This window comes from Falco naumanni, chromosome 12 (genome assembly GCF_017639655.2).
Source record: "Falco naumanni isolate bFalNau1 chromosome 12, bFalNau1.pat, whole genome shotgun sequence".
NCBI lineage: Eukaryota > Metazoa > Chordata > Aves > Falconiformes > Falconidae > Falco > Falco naumanni.
Genome location: NC_054065.1, coordinates 23,993,157 through 24,012,649, shown reverse-complemented (window position 1 = coordinate 24,012,649; position 19,493 = coordinate 23,993,157). Strand labels below are relative to the sequence as shown.

General features: G+C 37.8%; 1 protein-coding gene across 1 annotated transcript in view; it reads left to right on the top strand.

The window, feature by feature from the left end:
* Positions 1 to 19,493, top strand: part of USH2A (usherin) — a 391,715-nt gene that overhangs the window by 152,241 nt on the left and 219,981 nt on the right. The window contains exons 26-29 of the mRNA XM_040612018.1: positions 3,908 to 4,181; positions 7,210 to 7,413; positions 7,554 to 7,634; positions 9,907 to 10,092. Coding sequence (XP_040467952.1) covers positions 3,908 to 4,181; positions 7,210 to 7,413; positions 7,554 to 7,634; positions 9,907 to 10,092 — 745 coding nt within the window. The remainder of the gene's footprint in view (positions 1 to 3,907; positions 4,182 to 7,209; positions 7,414 to 7,553; positions 7,635 to 9,906; positions 10,093 to 19,493) is intronic.

Genomic DNA, 19,493 nt, shown 5'->3' with positions numbered 1-19,493 from the left:
ATTGCATGGCATTATATCTAATGTCCCTTTTCTTTTAAACTTCTGACCTAAAACATGTAAATATATTTTTCTCCTATTCAGGTCAGCTATAACTTACTCTGTATTTACTTTTTATATTACTGACTTCTCCAGCACATCATTTTTTCCTAGGTTTTGAATTCTGCTAGACCTGATAGTTTCCTCTTTTTCAAGCAGCCCTAGTTAAAAAAATTGAGCTCCAATAACAAGTCTTGCTAATTACATGTTATTACTTCAGTTTTACCCTCAAGTAATGACCAAAATCATGAAGCTAGTAGCGTAAGATCCTATGCATACCCTGCTGTCCCGTCCTGAAAAGACTTGTGTGTAATTCACAGTTCAGGTGCACTATTTACATGAACAGTATTCACAGGGACAAGCATGGGGTTTGGGTTCTTCTGGAGATTCTTTCAGTGTATGATCTTTTTTTCCTTTCTCTTGCTCTGCGAAAGACTGACAGAAATATGAGAAAACAGATTCTGACTGTAAAGGAGGAAGGGAACTTAACTAAATTGAAATGGAGTCAAAAAGCACAAAGTAGTTAAACAAAACACTTTCCTTCTCTATTCATACTTCCAGAATTTTAGCAGTTTTATATTTATATAGTTTTTAGCACTGAAAACTGTGATTAGATTTTTTTCTTAGCATCTGACTAAGTAAATTTTTTTTATCTCACTTTACTCCTGACCTCAACATTTCCATAGCCTTAAGATGAGGAATTTTAGAGAGGATGGGTATACACATGCTTTTCCAGCCCTCACAGCTTTGTGTTCTGCACAAACATAATGATGACAGAAGGTTTTTCCGTACACTTGAGCTCACAAAAAAAGGTTAATAGGAAGTGAAAATGAGGTGTGTAGCATGTTGCGCATGAGCTATGATGCCTTTGTTAGGAGCTTTGGTCAGGAGACACTTCAACTGCAAAACAGATTAGAAGCTATACTGCTTATCCTGAGTGCCGTTGTAAGACTATATTCCCTGACCCTTCCCTTTGCATAGCTCACAGCTCTCTTATTAGCTTTATAGTTTTGGAATGGTTATAGCAAGACACACGGCTGGCCTGCCACCAAACAGCTGAAGACTGTCTTGTCTTCTGCCCAAGACAAAATTATGACCTAGAAAGGTGCTGTGTGTAAAGGTCACTTCTTCCATGCCCTGAAAATTAACTCAAGCCAGAGAGGTCAATCTGATTCTCTTTGGATCCAGGCATAATAATTATGAGCAAACTGTGACCAGGTAAACTAGCATGAAGCACTAGCTCTCACTCTGGCACGTGTTTCCTCATGAGTCCGTGACTGAAAGAAGGTACTGTGACTGCTGATAGAATCTGCATTACTGATTTTGATGCTGAGCTCTTAAAAGCGCAGCGAAAGCCCAAGCACTGTTAATCATATGTGCAACACTGGCACCAGCTCCACAACATTGTAGCTGATGATTTGCTTCTGCAAAGCTACAAAGAAAGAAGTCCTGCAGGAACTTTTTTTTTTTTTTTTTTTTGCGAAAGAATCACACTGTTGAATAGCTGCATGAAGTAAAATAACCAGCATCCAAGATGAAAGCATTAGCTGTGATGGAACTAAGGAGGGGTGTGAAATGAGTGTTTTGAGAACTCAAATTGGAAATCTTTTTTTATTAGCAAAGAAGTGACTAGTACTCATGTGGGTCTTGTGAAGGTGATATTCCTGTTGGTCACTAGTGATTTCTCTCTGGTGTCAGGAAGAGATTCCGATTCCCTTTCCATTAAAGAGTGACTGATTCCGAGTAGGCTATTCAGGGGTCTGTTTTGGGCCTCTGTTCTCTGGCTGGCAGGTCTGGACAGGGCCAGTACCAGTACAGAACATCTCTTTAACCTCATTGATTTAACCTTGAAACTGGAAAGAATGGATCAACATCAACGCCACGTACTTTTTCTTTCAAAGGACTCACAGACTGACTGTCATTGCCAAGTTCTTTTGAAGTCTGTTGCTTATCCCTGCTTGTATTCCTGAATCTCAGAAAGACTTCCCAGTTCAAAGGACATGAAGCCATAATTACTCTTCCAGATTGTGGCTAAGCTTTGGCTTTCCTAATTCCAACCTGATAGGCTCAGGTATATCAAAATAAGAATTGTGTGCAGAGGGAATAGTATTAATAAAATATTGCAGTGGTGCTTAATATTTTTAGCCCGTATTCTGAAAAACAAGTTTGCTTTTAAGCATTAAACTGAGAACCTGCTCAGGTTTAGAGCTGTGATACAATGCTCTTGTTCTGTTGAGAGGTGGTAACTGAGATGTCTGGCAGAATAAGATGATCTTCATGCGTTTTTGTTTTAAAGTAATAATATATTTTCCAAAGACAGATTAACAATCAAGCTCATTAAGTGGTCCTAGAATTTTATCTGAAGGAAACAATTTATCTGTTGTTTTTCTCAGCCTATGCTCAATACCAGAGAGAACGATAGATCTATGCAGGACTTCAGTTTGTTTTCTTTTTTTTTTTAACTTCACCATGTAGAACAGTTCAAAGTGAACAGTGGTCCTCTATCTTTAGCTGCACTTGGGCATTCTAAATGTCAGTTTAGGTCAACGCAAAAAGCACAAGCATTATTCACTGCCTGCTCTAAGACTATGCCAAGATGAGCAAATTGGAAGAGGGATGTGCTGAGTAGTGACCCTCTGTCAAACACCATGCCCTCTCTCCAGTTTCCACATCTGGCAGACTTGCTGGCATATTACTGTAGTCATGTAGCCGAATGCTTTCTTCACACCAGCACAGTGTGCTCCATATTAATTCTCATCAGTGAAGGAGAATGGTGACTTGTCCAATGGACTGCTTTTTCAAGCTATGCTCATCAGCATTGATGCTATGATCAGTCCTTCACTTGGATTGTAGAGTCCTTAGCTATGAAGGTCTCTGAACTCCTGGAAATGGGAAAAAGTATGGAGACATTCTGGAACAGGACCTGTATTGCCTGTGACATCTCAACCGTTGAGTTCTTTCTTCAGTTGGGGTACTTGTTAAGGAAATCTAATCCAATTACAAATACTGTAATGTTATCCGTAACCTAAAAACGTCAGTTTGTCTACACTGGTGATAAGCATTTATGTTAAATCTGTAGGGTTTATTTAACTTAATAAGATTTTGGCATGGGAACAGTAATGCCTTTTTTTTGAACATATCCATATTTTTCAACTACCCGTTCATCACCTATGCGTTATGTATCCATATTTTTCAACTACTGGTTCAACACCTATATGTTTAGTGCTTTATACATGTCAATTTACAGCCTCAGCCCACTGGTGTTCCATTCAGCTAGCATAAAGAGTCTTGTAGTAAAGCATTTGGAAACTTCTGCAGTGAAAAATTTAAGTAAAATTTGTTTCTATTAGAGAATTGGTAAATTAACCTCAAAAAGCACATACAAAACCAATTATGTTTTTACAAGATTTAGAAGAATAAGGACAAAATGTATGAATGTAAGAATCAATGTATGCTGGAAAAAATTGAAATTGAGTTCACCAGCCAATTAAAAAGACCTTAATCAAGTCTGACATTTCATTTCCTTATTATCTTGTTACATTCCTTTAAAAAATGAGTTGATAGATAAAATAATGTTTTCTCATTCTCAAAAAAAGCAAAACAGTCCCGATTCACTGTCTTTTTTATTTAGTTACATTAGTGCCAGTAAGTTGTCAAAAAAACCAGATGATATTTTCCTACATTCCTACGCACTATATTTTGCATGTTTTGTGTAAACAATTTTATTGTAATTTCTGCTATCCTGAACATAAACATTCATTGTTCATTGATCTTGTTTGTTGACTCCCTTGATGATTTTTGTAAAATAACTGTTGTTGCTGCGTATGTGATGTCTTTTTCAAAATCTTTTTTTCTTGTTTAAAATATATAGATTGAAGTGAAAAGTGGAATATTAAACATCTTTTTAAAAACGGGCATTGTCTTTACACAAGTGGATCTCTGGATAGGACTGTCTTATTGTGATGGAAAGTGGAACGAAGTCACTGTGAATAAGGAGGGCTCTGTAGTTTCAGCAAGTATGAATGAACTGAGAGAGCAGATGCTTGAACCCCGTGTTCGGGAGCTGAAAGTAAACTCACCCGTCTACATAGGAGGAATCCCACCTGAGGTTCAGAATTTTTGTAAAGAGTTGGGCTTAGAACAAGGTAAGATGACACCAAGAGGAAGATATATTTTTTTCAAAAACTGGTGTAATGTACAAGGTGGACATTTTCCTGATGATAGTGTAAATACATGAATATGTAACGTGATTTTTTTTTTTTTTATCTCCCACCCATTGCTTCTTTAGCTGCCAGTTATTCCTACCCATCTAGCTTTACTTAGTCCTGGTTCCTCTGTAATGCTATAAAAATTCTTCCAACCCATTCATATCTGAAGCAATCTAACTAATAGGAGAGGAACGGGAGAGTAGCAAATAGTCATCTGAGATGCCCAAACAGAAGATCTCAAATCTTCAGAGAAAGCCAATTTAGATAAATTTGTTTTGTGTTATCTATTTGTGATCTGCAGATCTGGAATACAAAACCAGTAGAAGACTGTAAACATAGCTTAAATCACTGTAAGGAGGCTGGATGCTGCCACATGGAAGAATAGTTGAAAGTTTATTAGCCCTTTTTTAGGTGGTACTGATTCTGGTCTAAAAATTTGAGTATAAACCCGTGAATTTGGATTTTGGCTGTTACTGTGATGTTTTCCATGTTATCAGAAGAAGGGGAAGCGGTCATGTTTTTAGCTATCACTGTGATCCTTCTGTTCTGGTCAAAATTCTAGGGAAAAGAGAGGAGCATTAATTACAGCCTGATACTAGTGGCCTCCACAAAGGGATCTACTGTATGACACGTGAGGTGTCTGTTAGCTCTGTTTACAGTTTGGGTATGTTTTTTCATTATTTACAAATTTATCCATCGGTCATGGTGTATTTTTCAGATACTGTGGGCAAATAAGTAGCTGTCAGGAAGTGATTAGTGGGGAGTAAGTGGGGCTGAATGCATGAACTCACGTTGAATGCATGCATTCAACTAAGCTCTGAAGAGCTGCACTGAAGCCTTGTGATTTCACAGCTTCAGTACTGTGGAATAGTTTGCATCAAATCCATGCACTGGCATTGACAGATAGCTCTAAAATATAGTTTTAAGTATTCTTCCAGCTGTAGGTATCGCATATATTATAATCTTCCTCCAGGTCTGGGTGCATAATATTTATGGCCCGAAAGAGCTAGCCGGTGGTACTGTGTCAGTGTTGCCTAGTAGCAGATGGTACAGCCTCATGAGTGGATGCGTTCACAGCTCCTGCAGCAAAGAGATCTGTGGTCAAAGAATCTAGGGCAAAATAAAGTCTAGAGTGAATATCTGAAGTGCGCGTTGAGGCACATCAATAAACACTACTTTTTTCACCAAGCCTCCTCCTCATGCTGCAAAATAAGATGGTGGCTGTGTATTTATGTTCAGAGTGTTTCAAGATAAAAATATTCTTGTGTGTTTCTAGATGTAGGTTTAGATAAGTGAGTTTAGACATTACAGCTTTTAAGCATACTTTTATTTAGGACTATAATGATGCAGTGGTGTGATAATAAAATACGGAGACCCTCCCACTTTAATAATACTTACAAAAGGTTTTCTCAGTTCACGGCTGCTTGGTAGTTAATTTTGAATAAAGGAATATTGCTTTCATCACAGCAAGTATGGGATAAACATCCTTCTCCCACCTCCATGTCAGTTATAACTTTAAGAGTAAAGGGCCTTTGCATGACCCATTACATGCCCTCCTGAGAGGGCAAGATGGAAGGGAGCTAGCAGGAATATTTGTGAAAATTTGCGCTGTCATTATTTAGCAGCTACCTGAGGGTAAACAAGATCAGAAATCTTCAAATGGTGATAAATGCAGCTAAAAAGATGCTAGAAAGAATGTATTACAATAGGTATGCATCTTATCACAAACTAAACTGTTCATTTTGTCTGATGATTTAGATGCCCGTGCAGACTGGGACTAATTCTTTCCTCTGCCACAAACCGCCTAAGAGATTGAGCCGATCACTGTGGAGTAGGAGTTAGGCTTAAATTAGGATGTATTAATTTTAAGGAGCAGTTTGTCTAAATTTCTAGCATTGTGGAATTTAGACACAATAGAGAGAGGAGGTGTTTTAGAGGATTATTCAAAATGGGTGTCTAACTTCAGTGTTCCTTTCTTTTTGAATGAACTATGTATGGATATTAGGTTCTCAGATCAGGTAGCTAAGTGCAGGTGTTACTGTGATCTGCCATGTTGCAGTAATAAAGACAATAAAAGTACATAAGGTGTAAATACGGTGCTTTAACAAAGGTTAAAAGGAGCACTGATCTGAGAGAGGCTGATTTTTAATTTACAAAGATAATTCTTCAGTGAATTGAAGTCTTCAGTTTGGTTACTGCTTACTTTAGTTTTATGTTAAACACTGATCGCTGCACTCAGATTTGAGAACTATTTTTTATGGCTTTGTTAATTTATTTGTAAATTAAGTCATAGGAGTATATAGAAATTTTAACTGCATTCTGAATTTTTTAGCATTGATTTTACTGCAAGTAACTAATTTAACATATTTGTAATGTTGATAGGAATGTTTCACACACAGAAATAATATTATAAGTATATATAGAAATAAATATAAAATTAAGAGTGGTTTTTTCCCTCATAAATGAACAGTTTGAGGTTACGCTTTTAGAGTATGTTTGTAAACAGCATACCAGTTATATCCCCATTAGGAAAACTGTTACACTTCCATGATGTGCTGAAGTTAATTATGTTTTTAATCTACATAGTCCTCTTAGTTTGAGGAAGTATGTATATTGACAAAATATTAGCAAGCAGCAGAAAGCTGATTTTCAAACTCAGAATTGCTTTTATGGTAGCAATTTGAAAGAGAGAAGTGACAGAAAAAAAACCAGAAAGCTATTTCCTCGCAGGATAGGATTGATAACAATAAAAGTATAGTTTAGTAAGGCAGGAACCCAACACCAGAATACCAGGAATTTTTACCAGCTTGGTATCTTGAAAGTGGGGACAGAATGCCATGCTGGAAGTCAACATACGCACATTACAGTCTTTAACGCTGAAAATACAGGACTGAAAGGAACAAAAGTGATTCTTAATTAATGACTGAGGCTCTTTATGTGATACTAATCCCTTACTGTTTGCTAGGTTTCGGTGGTTGCATGAAGGATGTTAAATTTACACGAGGTGCTGTCGTTAACTTGGCATCTGTGTCCAGCAGTGCTGTCAGAGTCAATCTGGATGGATGCCTATCAACTGACAGTGCTGTTAACTGCAGGGGAAATGACTCCATCCTAGTATACCGAGGAAAAGAGCAGAGTGTTTATGAGAGTGGTCTACAACCATTTACAGGTAACATGTTGGGTCCTTAAATGAAATACATAATTTTTATTCCATTCTGTATTAATGTATTACCAAGTTCAGGGTGGTGTAGTTTTTATTTTTCTTTCTGTTTTTCCCCCCTCCTCTATACTTCTCTCTATTCTTTGAAGAATACCTTTATAGGGTGGTTGCCTCACATGAAGGAGGATCAGTATCTAGTGGATGGACCCATGTTCGTACAAGAGAATCAGGTAAATATAATTTTAAGTCTTACTTATTCTAATTGTTTGTTAGCTATCTAATGTCAGGTTGGAGAAAATCCTGCCACAACAATTTTGAGTAGTGTAAGCTACGTAGTGTTTCTGAAGGAGCAAACATGCTCAATGCTTTGAATAGGTACCAAATTACTGTCTTCAGCTACTTGTTCAGGCAAGTATTTTCCACACATAATTCAAGGTCTTTTTCCAAATATATATTAGATTATGTAATTATGTGAGAGCAAACAATATGAAAGGATTTGACTGCATTAGCTGAGTAAGAACAGCTGTGCATCTAGGTGTGTTCATATGTGCACATCTAATCTCACGTTCCAGGAGTCTGCTGCAGAAAGTCAGTATTTTTCTACGTATAACTTAATGATACAAAGTTATGTAGAGAAAGGAGGTACTGGGGTAGCTGGCACAAGCTGTGGAAGATAAGAGGCCATGCAGTTGCTAGGGAGAAAATGTTCTTGTGAAAGTTTTTCTTTGCATTACCTGCACATGTGTGTGCTGCTCAGTGCTGCTAAATGAGGATTCCTTTAATGAGAAGTCCATAAATCGAGTGTGAAAATGTGGCAATATTTACTAGAAAAGCAGTGTGTGACTTGTGGAAAAGGTTTCAAAGTAGGAACATAATACCCGCTGAGCCTTAAAGATCAAAATTTTCCTGTATTTTTATGAAGAAAATTTAAAGGACCTTTCCTCTTCTGTTCAATGTTTTTGCAAACTTCATTGAGCCAGCAAATTTTTGAAGATTTACACTTCTGCATATTTTATTTAACTGACTTTCCCTCTTCTGTAAATTGAAGCCTAATTGCATTCCAGAGAATTCTTTTGCTGCAGGATATTTGATGTATGATCTTAAAAAAAATATACAATACCTGTGTAAATATTGGACTTGCAAATGAATTCTTATACAACTTACAGTCATTGTTTTGTACTGCCCAGAAGAGAGAAAATACCTGCATACTTTCATATCAACTGTCTGACAACTGCAAGGTTTACCATCAATTTGTTTGCAAGCTGACCACAGCCCAGCCCATGTTCCCCAGGGCTGGAGAATAATTGCGCTATTTAATTATTTTTGAGTTGGTTTTGTTATGTCCCTTATGAGAAGACCATCTGCTATACAGTACCTTATCTTGCCCTGCGATACACTTCAGAACTAATAAAATCAATGTATTACTGTAGTAACTGAAGATTTCCTAGAGTACCACGTTCTTACTTTACACAAGAATCACAACTTCCGGGTTTTATACTTTCCATTCTGGTACCCTTCTTATAAAAAACAAGGCTTCATTCATATTTAATGAAACTAAACAATCAAATTACAGAAAAAGAGGTTATTTGATGGTGAGAAAAGTGAATGATCATCAGCAGGGCTAGGGAGTCCACACGCATTTACAGCAAACTCATCATCCATCATCCTGCCATAGTGTTCCTTGGACCTTTCCTCTGCATCCCTTGTGCAGTCATCTGTGATGAAGTTGTTACTGGCCAGACCTTTACTTGGTATAGTAATATCTAATAAATAGTTAAAGGTTATGGGAAATGGGATGGTTTGGTTTTGTTTTTATTAGCAACTGTATGCATATACGAGCTTGGCTTTCCAGTTGCTTTTAAACATCTTCATTTTCCTTTCTTTCCCCCCTTTGTTTTTGTTTTTATAATATGAAATGATCAGAAGCCAAAGATTTTGCAAAAAGGCCTTACAAATCTCTGCCTTGCCTTGAGACAATTGTATGGCATTGTGGAAATATGAAAGTAAATGGAAGAGCTTGAATTTTTTGAAGTACTTTTGTGAATGGGAATGCACATTTCTAAAAATGTTTCATAGCTGTTGGCATTCTGTGGCTTAGATATCCAACAGATAAATATCAACCCCTTCTCTGCTGCAATGCTATCTTGCTTCCTTCAGATATATGCTTATAAAGCCTGAACTTCTTAGCTTCATACAATCCACCTCCTCTCTTTGTGAGTGATGCTTAAATATGTTTGATACATTAAATGTTTTCGGAAAATCACAACAAGTTTAGGAGGACTGTTATGTAGATGGGGTTTTGATGGTTTTGAAATATAGCTTAAACTGAATAGCTCAAGATGTGCAGTCATATTAAATCAATGCTGAAAATTACAACTCTAATAAATTGTATTTATGCTAATGGTTGAGTCTGATTTACTGCGGCCATTAAAAGTGAAGAATAGGGGCAATAGTCTCCTTAGAACTGCCATTTTCTCTATTTTCTATTTTATCCTTCTACAGTTCCACAAAATGTGCCAACTCCCTCAAGAGTTCACAGTATAAATGGTTACAGCATTGAGGTCACCTGGAACAAACCTGCTGGGGTCATAGGTGTAATTGAGAAGTACATTTTGAAAGCATACGAAGAGGATGGTCCCAACATACCCATCACTAGTGCTGAGCTTGCTGACACTAGTATGGTCACAGGTAAATGTTGTTAAGTATCAATTTTTTAGGCAAATCTAATAACATGGGGTGTTTATAACCTCCTTTTTTTGAGCTGTAAAACATTACTTGTCTACTTTTGTGTATACACAGTATAGGTAATGTTTGGAAGGGTAGTATTTGTGTCAGCATCCACATACATAGCAATCTACTGACTTCAAAGAACAATAGAAATTAAGATGCAATGCAGATGATAAAAAAAAAATTATTTAAGTTATGCCTTCCCACTCTGTTGATGATTTTGGGGAGGGAAATGCTTTTCTGTTTGTTGTTGCTTAGTATACATATTTAAATTTTTTTTCCTTCCCCATTCTTACATCCATTTAACCTAAATTAACTCTAAATATGGGTCCCAAGATACTATTTGACCTGATATATGAAAGCACTTGATATACTGGCCTAATTGTGATCGTATAAACCTAACTGATTTCAGTGGGAACTCGCATGCATTTATGTTGATCAGATGCTTTGGTTGATACCACTGGGATGTGGAGGCGGGTTGTTACGGTATGAAGGAATTTGGGGCCTTGGGCTTAAGGGGTTTGGTCACTGCTGAGCTGTGGGTTGTGGACAGGAGCTACAGGAACCATTGCACATGAGGTATTTCCTGGAGTCTAGATAATTTTATCCATAGGAGGCAGATGTTTTCAGGAGGAAATGCTGCACTCTTTCTGCTACGTAGAGAACATTTTGCGACCTCTTTTCTTGTCAGGATAGTGTGTCTGGCTTTCTGCTCTCTGTTAACAGACTGCCTTTGCTGGCTGCTGCGAAGTTGCCTGGCAAGGGAGCACCTTACAGTCAACAATCTATACTGTTATGTGATGACTAAATGGGGCAATAGTACAAAATCTTACTTTAATTGTAACAAAATGTGACCAATAGATTTGTTTATATAATCTCTAAAATTTATTATATAATTAATAACAATTTTAAAAGTGCTATTGACATAAAACTCAAAGCTGATGGTTTGGCTCAGCTTTGGGCACTCTAGTAATCTTAAAGTGCCTTAACCCTCAGGCAGTATATTATTGCTGCTTTCCTGAAGACCAGGTAAACATATGCTTAGTATTTTTACACAAGTATATATGTTCTGCATTGTTTCTCTGCCGTAACATACGTACACATTTCCAAGAGCAAACATGCATAGATTTTATTTTGTTCAGTTTGAAATTTCTTGACTGTTTGTGAAGTAATGGGCTTACAGTACCAAGACTTGCATGGGTTTTCTATTCTTACTGAAATTATTATTTGACGAACTTGTTTATTTGAATAGTCTTTATATGTGCTGCAAAGCCATACCAATTCTATTACTGTAAATTAAATAGTAGAAGCATATGGTTTAGATAGCTTATTCACAGCTGATGGATAGAACCAAAATTTTCTTTAAATTTGTTGGCATTGTGCCATTATTATGTGTCAGGGCTATGAAAAAGTCTATGCCAGGCTGGACAGGTAAGAGTTTATCTGCATGCAGCTTTCAGGAGGCAGAAGAGTAAGGCTTTCTTTTTTTATTAAATAGAGACAGTAAACGTATCCCCGTTTTTTAGTCTATTATAGCAGATAGCTGTTGAATACTGCAAAATAAAATGACCCTAAGAACTGAAGAATACCTGTATTTAACCACTGACCTCTCTGACAATGTCAGATTCTAGATGTTTAGGGGGAAAAAAAGTAAGTGATGTGATGTCGAGTAAGTCTTCCTGTTAATAAAAAATCATCTTGTAGTTTGTGGAATTCCTAGGCTGAAAGTTGCATCTGGACCATCACACTTAATGGTCTGTGGTAGAATTGCTTTTCTTTTTTCAATGCATTTATGTCTTTGGCTTCTGTAATATGCGATGACAGTAAGTTTTCCAATTCAGTTTTGTGTGTGTGTGAGGAGTGCTTCCTTTTGTTGTTTTTATCTGCTGCACAATCATTTAGTTATGTATTTTCCAATTTTGGCGTTGTATGAAATAAGTAATTCATGTTCTCATGGTGACGTCAGGGCTGAGAAGTGAAAAATTCCAACACTGATCTTGAAATTATTTTACCTTCATCCCACTGATTTCCATGAAGCCTACACAGGTGGACTATTCTGTGGACATTGAGAAATGGTTACCCACAAATGTGAGACTTCCAAGAAAATGTGTGGCTTTACCTGATGAATGATCTTTCCTGGTTAATCAAAAGTTGACATAAACACAGAACCCCACCAGAAGACTCTGTCTTTGTTTACTTTTCCTTTGAGTTTGCTGAGAAAGTAAATTTTACTTATTTTCTCCCTAATTTCAGGGAAATTTCTTTCAAAATTATTTGAATTTCAAAATTAGTTGAATTCCATGAGAAGATGCTACAGTAACCCTCACAGCCAGGATTGCTAATGCAACAGCAGAGAGGAAAGTGCCACAGCTCTTGGTGGGACTGCTGATGAAGCAACTCTGCTATTTTTCCACTCCCTCATTCAAGTTTTTGTTCACTGTTAAGCCTAGGCACCACTTAATCTTCTGCTTGCAAATACATCTGAGAGCACTGACAACCCTCTTTATCCTACTTTTTTCCTTGTACTTTTTTATACCCATCTGTTGTGTTTTGTTTTATACTTAAACTGTACATACTTTTGAACAATTACCATGATCTGTTCTGTGCAATAGGGTCCTGAGTCATAACTGGAGCACAGCAACAAAAAATTATTAGTAGCATTACCCATTTCCCAGAAGGCTGTCCTCTGTGTGTCAAATTCAGAAGAAACTGTTTTACCCTTGTCAAGAAGAAAAGCGGAGCTGAGTATTAAAGTAGGTCTTTAAATGAGCATTATCCCAGTCTCAAATGCCTGTTTCTAAGGAGTCAGTAACCAAAATCCTTCAAATATGACCCCTGCAATCTTCAAAATGTGAAAATGTTTTTTTTTTTTTCTGTAATCCAATAAATGTATATTCAAATTAAAATCCTTAAAATGAGGTGCTGACTGTTGAACCAGGAGTTTATTGTATAAGGTAATGTATTTCAACATGATGCTCAAGATCTATATTCTAGGATAAGAGTATAAAATTAGAGTGTAAATTTTGGGGGTTCAAGGAGTACTGTGTAGCCCATCTTGCCTTCAAAGAAACATGTAATAACATTGATACACTTTGGATACAGGCAGTCACACGCAGCAGAGTAATAAAGGAAGTACAGGGTCATCACATCAAAACCCCCAACAAACAAACAAAAAAACCCCAAACAAAACCTCAGAAACATCCTGAAGGCTGTGTTGCTTTCCGCTGTATTACAGTGCATTCCACATGGTGGCATAAAAATTTGGAATTTAAGTTGGAATTAGTATTTAAATAAATGAAAGAAGCTTTACAACACAGCATTTCAGAACTGTTCGTGAGCATCTTTTGCTTGTACTTTCCTGTGAAATCCAGAATATCACAGAGTCACAGGATCATTTGAGTTGGAAAGGACCTCTTGAGATTATCTAGTCCATTCCCTCAGCTCAAGCAAGGTCTGCTGGCACAAGTTCCCCAGGGGCATATCCAGTCGAGCTTTGAATTTCTCCAGAGATGAAGATACTCCTCTTTGGGAAGCCTGTTCCAGTGTTTGACCACCCTTGCAGCAAAAAAAGTAGTTTCTTGTGTTCAGGTGGAACTTCATGCATTTCAGTTTGTGCTCATTGACTCTTGCCCTATCACTGGGCTCTACTAAGAAGAGTTTGGCTGCTTCTTCTTTGTTCCCTCTCATCAGGTATTTATCCACATTGATAGACCACCCTGAGCCTTCTCTTTTCTGAGCTGATCAGTCCCAGCTCTCACAGTCTCTCCTCATAAGAGACATGCTTTGGTCCCTTTACCATCTTAGTGGCCCTTGTGTATCATCCACAAACCTGCTGAGGGCATGCACTTCCCCCATTGTCAAGGTCATTAATGATGATTGAACAGTATTGGCCCCACAATCAACCCCTGGGGTACACAGCTGTCTTGCCTCTAACCAGACTGGATTTTGTGGTACTAATCACAATGCTCTGACACATCTCTTGTCAAGCACATATGAGAAAAATATTTTATAATTCAGATTGCTCTCATTGTAGAATTCAGGAGCCTGACCAGCCTTTAACTTTTACTAGCTCCCAATTACGGGCAGTGAAGAACACTTGTGCAACCTGCAAATAATACTTCAATATAATATTCTGCAAAAGAATTCACAGACATTTGCTATTCCTCTTACAGATTTCTCTTCCAGTTTTGTATGGCTTTTTGCAATTCATCCTGCCTGTGTCACTGCCGCTGCAGTCGTGGCTGCACACACGATAACGAGGAAATTGTCAACGGCTTCCCCTCTGAATGCTCACAGTCACCATTCCCTCCTTCCCTCGACACGTATTTATAATTACTTTTCACCTTTTAGTCTTTTTATTGTCAGCAGATGAATATCTCAGGAAAAGTTAATTTAATGATTTAATATGGTTAATCAAAGTGGCTGGGCTGCACCTCTGCTCTGAAAGCACGCTGGCTCGGGAGCCCCTCAGAAGAGGCGCCGGGGCCTCCTGCCAGGGATGGAGGGGCCGGGGGAACGCATGGCCGGGCGGGCAGGTGCCCGTGCTCAGGGAAATGCCGACGGCTGGGGGGTGCTCCCTCCCAGGGAGAGCCCTGCCGGGCCCCAGCAGGCACTGCCAAAGCAGCCTGTGGCTCTACCACCAGCCTCTGCACGCTGACAGCCACCTCCAGTCAGTGGGGAGCAGCCCCGGGCCCAGGCCCCACCGTGCAAGGCCGGGGGGCAGCGGGGGCCGGCTGCTCCCCTCAGGCCAGGAGCCAAGGGCGGCCATGTCGCAAGGTGAGCCCAACATGAGAGCTTGCTGCCTGGGGTGGCTCTTGGGAAACGTTATGTTCTGAGGGGTCCTCTGATCTACATGGAGCCTCTAAGCAATTTGCCACAACCAGGTAGTTTGCCACGCAAAACTAGTAACTTGGGTGTTACTTTCATGCACTTGAAATTACTTGAAAGCTCTTGGTGGAAATATTTTACACTTGGATTGCAAACCAACTAATGTAAATATCTGCAGGGCCAGAGCACTAGGAGATCCCAGATCCCTACTACAAGTTGAGACAAATTTCTAATGTTCTAAAACTTTTAATGTAGGTACAAAGAGTCACAACATACCAACCAGGTTTGATATGTTTAGCTTACATTTACTAACAACTAAAATCTGACAGAGGTTTAAAGTAATAAAAGCTGAAACTTTGTATTGAAAATACGGTTTTCAAGAGCTGCTTTGTCAGGTGCTTGAACTACACTTAAATGCAAGAATGGTTGTTGTTTTCGGGTAAAGTATTTCTCTTTATCCTAATTTTGTAGAAGTAACCTTTGGTCAGAAGCAGAGATGAGTGACACAAAACACCTAAACATTTCCCATAGCTGGAAGAACGATGGTATTTCCTTCACCGTGCCACGCCACAGGGTGTGAGATGTGAGAAGCTGTATGCATCCTTCCCCCACAAAGGGGTATCGTGTGCTGAGCCCCATGTAACTATGAGGGCTGCCATGCTCGTTGTTGGCCTGTTTTGTCCCTGTGGGTGTCTTAAGGGTATATGGTCTCTCTCTTTGACCTATATGCACATCTCTCTTAGTGGGAGGAGCTGAAGGGAGTGCACCAGAAGCTGCACCTCAGCCCCTGCTTGCATCTCTGACTGTGGCCACTAATGCAGCATAGGGTAGCCAATAGATCTGTCTGTGCACATTAGGTTTCTCTGAGCTGTCAAGTGGTGCTTAAGCCTCCTAATGACTCTAAATCAGTGGCAGAATGCAGGTTCGTACCTCTTTTCATTTAGCTGGTTTAGCAGACTAGCAGCCTATTTTTCAATATATGCATTATAAAACATAAATGATATTAAAATTCTGAAATATTAAGGTTCTAACTTGATTGAGTTTAGACCTAAATTAATATTGTTTACAGTCCAATGCTGTTGTATAAATTTATTCATATGAAATGTAAATTGTCTGATTAAATAAACCTGAACATTTTATCAAAATTACATCAACTGTTAGCTACATACAAATACTTTATTAATAAAAAGAAATCAACTTCTTAATATTTGTGAGGATAGAAGGGATTATTAATATGGGTTTTTTATAGACATACTAAAAAAAGTTTGCAAAAAAGTTGTCATTCTCTTTCTGCAAACTTTTAGAATTTAATATTTTAAATTAAAAATCCAAATTTTAAACCAAAATCCTGCAGAAAATGAATAATGACAGAGTTTTGTGGAAGGATCAAAAGTAACATAGTGGTAGATATTACAGAACCTATACTCTCTGTGGTTAATTAACTCTTGGTGCAAAATTGGACTGTTGGGCTAATGTTTTCCACAAATTGAATCAGCTAGAGAGTTGCCCTGTGTTATGGGGAATGTAACAGGCTTCCTCGAACCACTGCAGCCTGAATTGCATCTTCAGGATCAGTGGAGTTTATGTATGGTTTGTTATGAAATTTTTCTGTTGCGGGAAAAAAAAAGGTCTTCCAAGCCACTGAAATTCTGTAGCTAAAGTAAATCTTTTTTTGTTCTTATAAGCCAAAGAGTTGGAACAGGTGCCCCATTGTTCAATAATTCTTCAGAATTTCACGACTCGTGCTATACTTATGGTAGTATGGTAGAAGATGCTTTAAGAATGCAAATGTATGCAACAGATTGATGTGCGCAAGCTTTCAGTCCAGAAATGTGTATTTAGAAGATACATGTACTTAAACAGTTTTGCTACAATCTGTCAAAAACACAAAGTCAGTTGAGGACTTCCTTTTCTGATCAGTGGACTGTGAGTAAGTGTACTGTGGCAATGATGCATCTCGACACACAAGTGACTTTGTTAGACAGATGCTGTAAGACCTCAGGCACTCAAGTTGGCTAAATAGTCTTTAGGTTTGGGGAGGGGAGATTTGGTATTTTAAATTTTTTTTAAGAGCTTAAACAAGATTTGAGGTAAATCTGTAAGGTCAAGTGTTCTTTCAATTGGAATATGTGTATTTCAAAATAGGTCCTTTTGAAGTAGAGTGTTAGGGAGCAAACAATGAAAAAATCTGGCAAGGAAAAGTCCCTTTGGCAAAAAATACACTCAGCTTGTGAAACAAATGGAATTTGTGTGCGTAAGCTCTGTGATTGACTTTGGGTACCTTAATATTCAGTAGCAGAGCTGAGATTTCAGGCTGCGTATGAAAGTAGTGCCTGGTTATGATTAAAATTAGTAAATAATACCTGAAAAAAAATTTATTGAACTAGCCTTGCAAAATTGTCATTTTCCGCTGTCTTAGTTGAGTGCATTTTTTTGTGGAAGTGAGGAAAGAACTCTAGTGTTTGTGTTACATCTGTAAGATTAAGTAGCTTTTCTGTGTGGGTGAGTGGGATTAGTTTTGTTTTTATGGGCAGGCTCCTTCAATAAATGTATTTTAAAAACTTCAACTCAATTTATATTTGTTTAACCAATTAATTATGCAGAGTAAAAGCTTATAAGTTACCATAAGCAAGTGTGTCTCTTCACCTCTGAAGACTTGGTGGTGTTTTGAAGCTTCTTTCTGAAAAAAACAGGATGATAGATTGAAATAGTGAAGCAGCTGCTTTCATAAAAGTCTTTTTACTGGAGGAGGAAATTGCTAAAATACTATAATTGCCTTTGAATCTATTTTTCAGTGTTTGTGAACATAATATTAGCCTTCATACCTTAGTGGTAAAACCATTTTTTTCCTTGATGAGAAGTACTACTTTTCCACTCAAAATCTGCCAGAATATTGCGGAATCTGGCTGAGCTACCTAAATATATGAGAACTCCCTTTTAGATGCACTGAACAAAAGAAACGTCTGTTTTATAGAGAATTGAAAGGAAGAAGCTGGATATTTTATCTTATATACTGTATGCGTTAGAATGATGAATGGAGTGGATATAAAGATGCAACTAACTGACTAGTCCTCGCATCCATTTTACCATAAATTCATTGTTGACCCTTTTCTACTGTCCATGTCAATGTTTTTATCTCTTATCTGCAAGAATGAACATAGCGTTTTCTCTGTCACAACTCTAAACCTCAACTTTAAATATTGCAAATAATTAAAGATCATTTAAATAAAAGTATAGAAAATTAAATACTAGTTTTGCATATAAAGTGGGCTTAATGTTCTAGGTGTGATTCCAGATCACTCTTTTAGACTGTTAACTTTACATTCATATTTAACAAATGACATTATTCAGTTTCATGGGGTCACTGTGTCAAAATGTCTGTGTTAGAACTTTAATTTATTTCCAAAGGTTCTTTGAGTGGGCAGATAGGAGTGGTGTGTTAGAATGATTTACCGTCACAGATTCCCCATGTGGATTTTAAGGCTTGGAACGTAGTCTATGATGTAAATTTTAAGTCTAGATGGATTCAGCTGCTCTGTAGTGGCAGGCTGAATGAATGGGACTCATATCCCAAATGTGGGAGGCTGACCCTCTTTTTCAATATTGATGATGCCTCTAATTCTATCTCCCGGTCAAAGTGACAATTTATCTACCTCTCTGCTGTTAACATTAATAGAATATATGCAAGTATGGTTGTGGCCAAATTTTGCTTTGTTAGCATCCCATCTTGGAAAGCCTGATGGACTTTTATCAGATCAGCAATTATTGGGTATAAACAAGAGATGCCTGTCTAAGTGTGTGACAATTGAGGAGTTAGGGAAAGTTTTTTTAAAGCTGCCAACCAACTCCATTGGATTGTAGGCTATTTTTAATTGCAAAATGTATTTTGCTGTGCTATAAATTAATTCACGTGTATCAGTGATGATCTTTGCTATGGGACTGCTGACTTTGTACTCTGAGATAGTCAAGCACTGAGTGTAAATTTCACTGGCTGACTAAAAGTGCAGAGGAAATGAGTGGGTAATGAGAGCAGAGCAGCCAGTTCTTTAATTGAATTAAAAGCCGGGTGACACCAATGCAGACACCTGTCCAATTACAGACAGGCCAAGGTGTTTACCATTGCTGTACAAGCGATTTGAAGATGACAGAAATCTTTCCGCCCACAGATTAACATAATGAAGGAGAACAGATTACAGTGGATGCTGGCCAAACAGATAGGTTGGCAGCTGAGAAAAAAGTAGTTTGCTGAAGTATGTAAATAAAATCTGTGCACTTTCTATTGCCTACCTGTGAAGCACATCTGTTTCTTTGTTGAAAGAAAATAGTGCAAGAGTACACGTGAAGGAAAAACATTAATTAGGAAATGAACAAATTATTTTTTAAGTAGCTGCCTTTCCTGAATAAATTTTTTCAGCATAAGCCTTCTGTTGCAAAAGGGTTTATTTGTTTGGGTTTTTGGTTTTGTTTTTCTTCCAAATTCTCACTGCCCTTCACAAACCTATCTATGTACACTCTGTTGCACTGCAGGTGCTTTA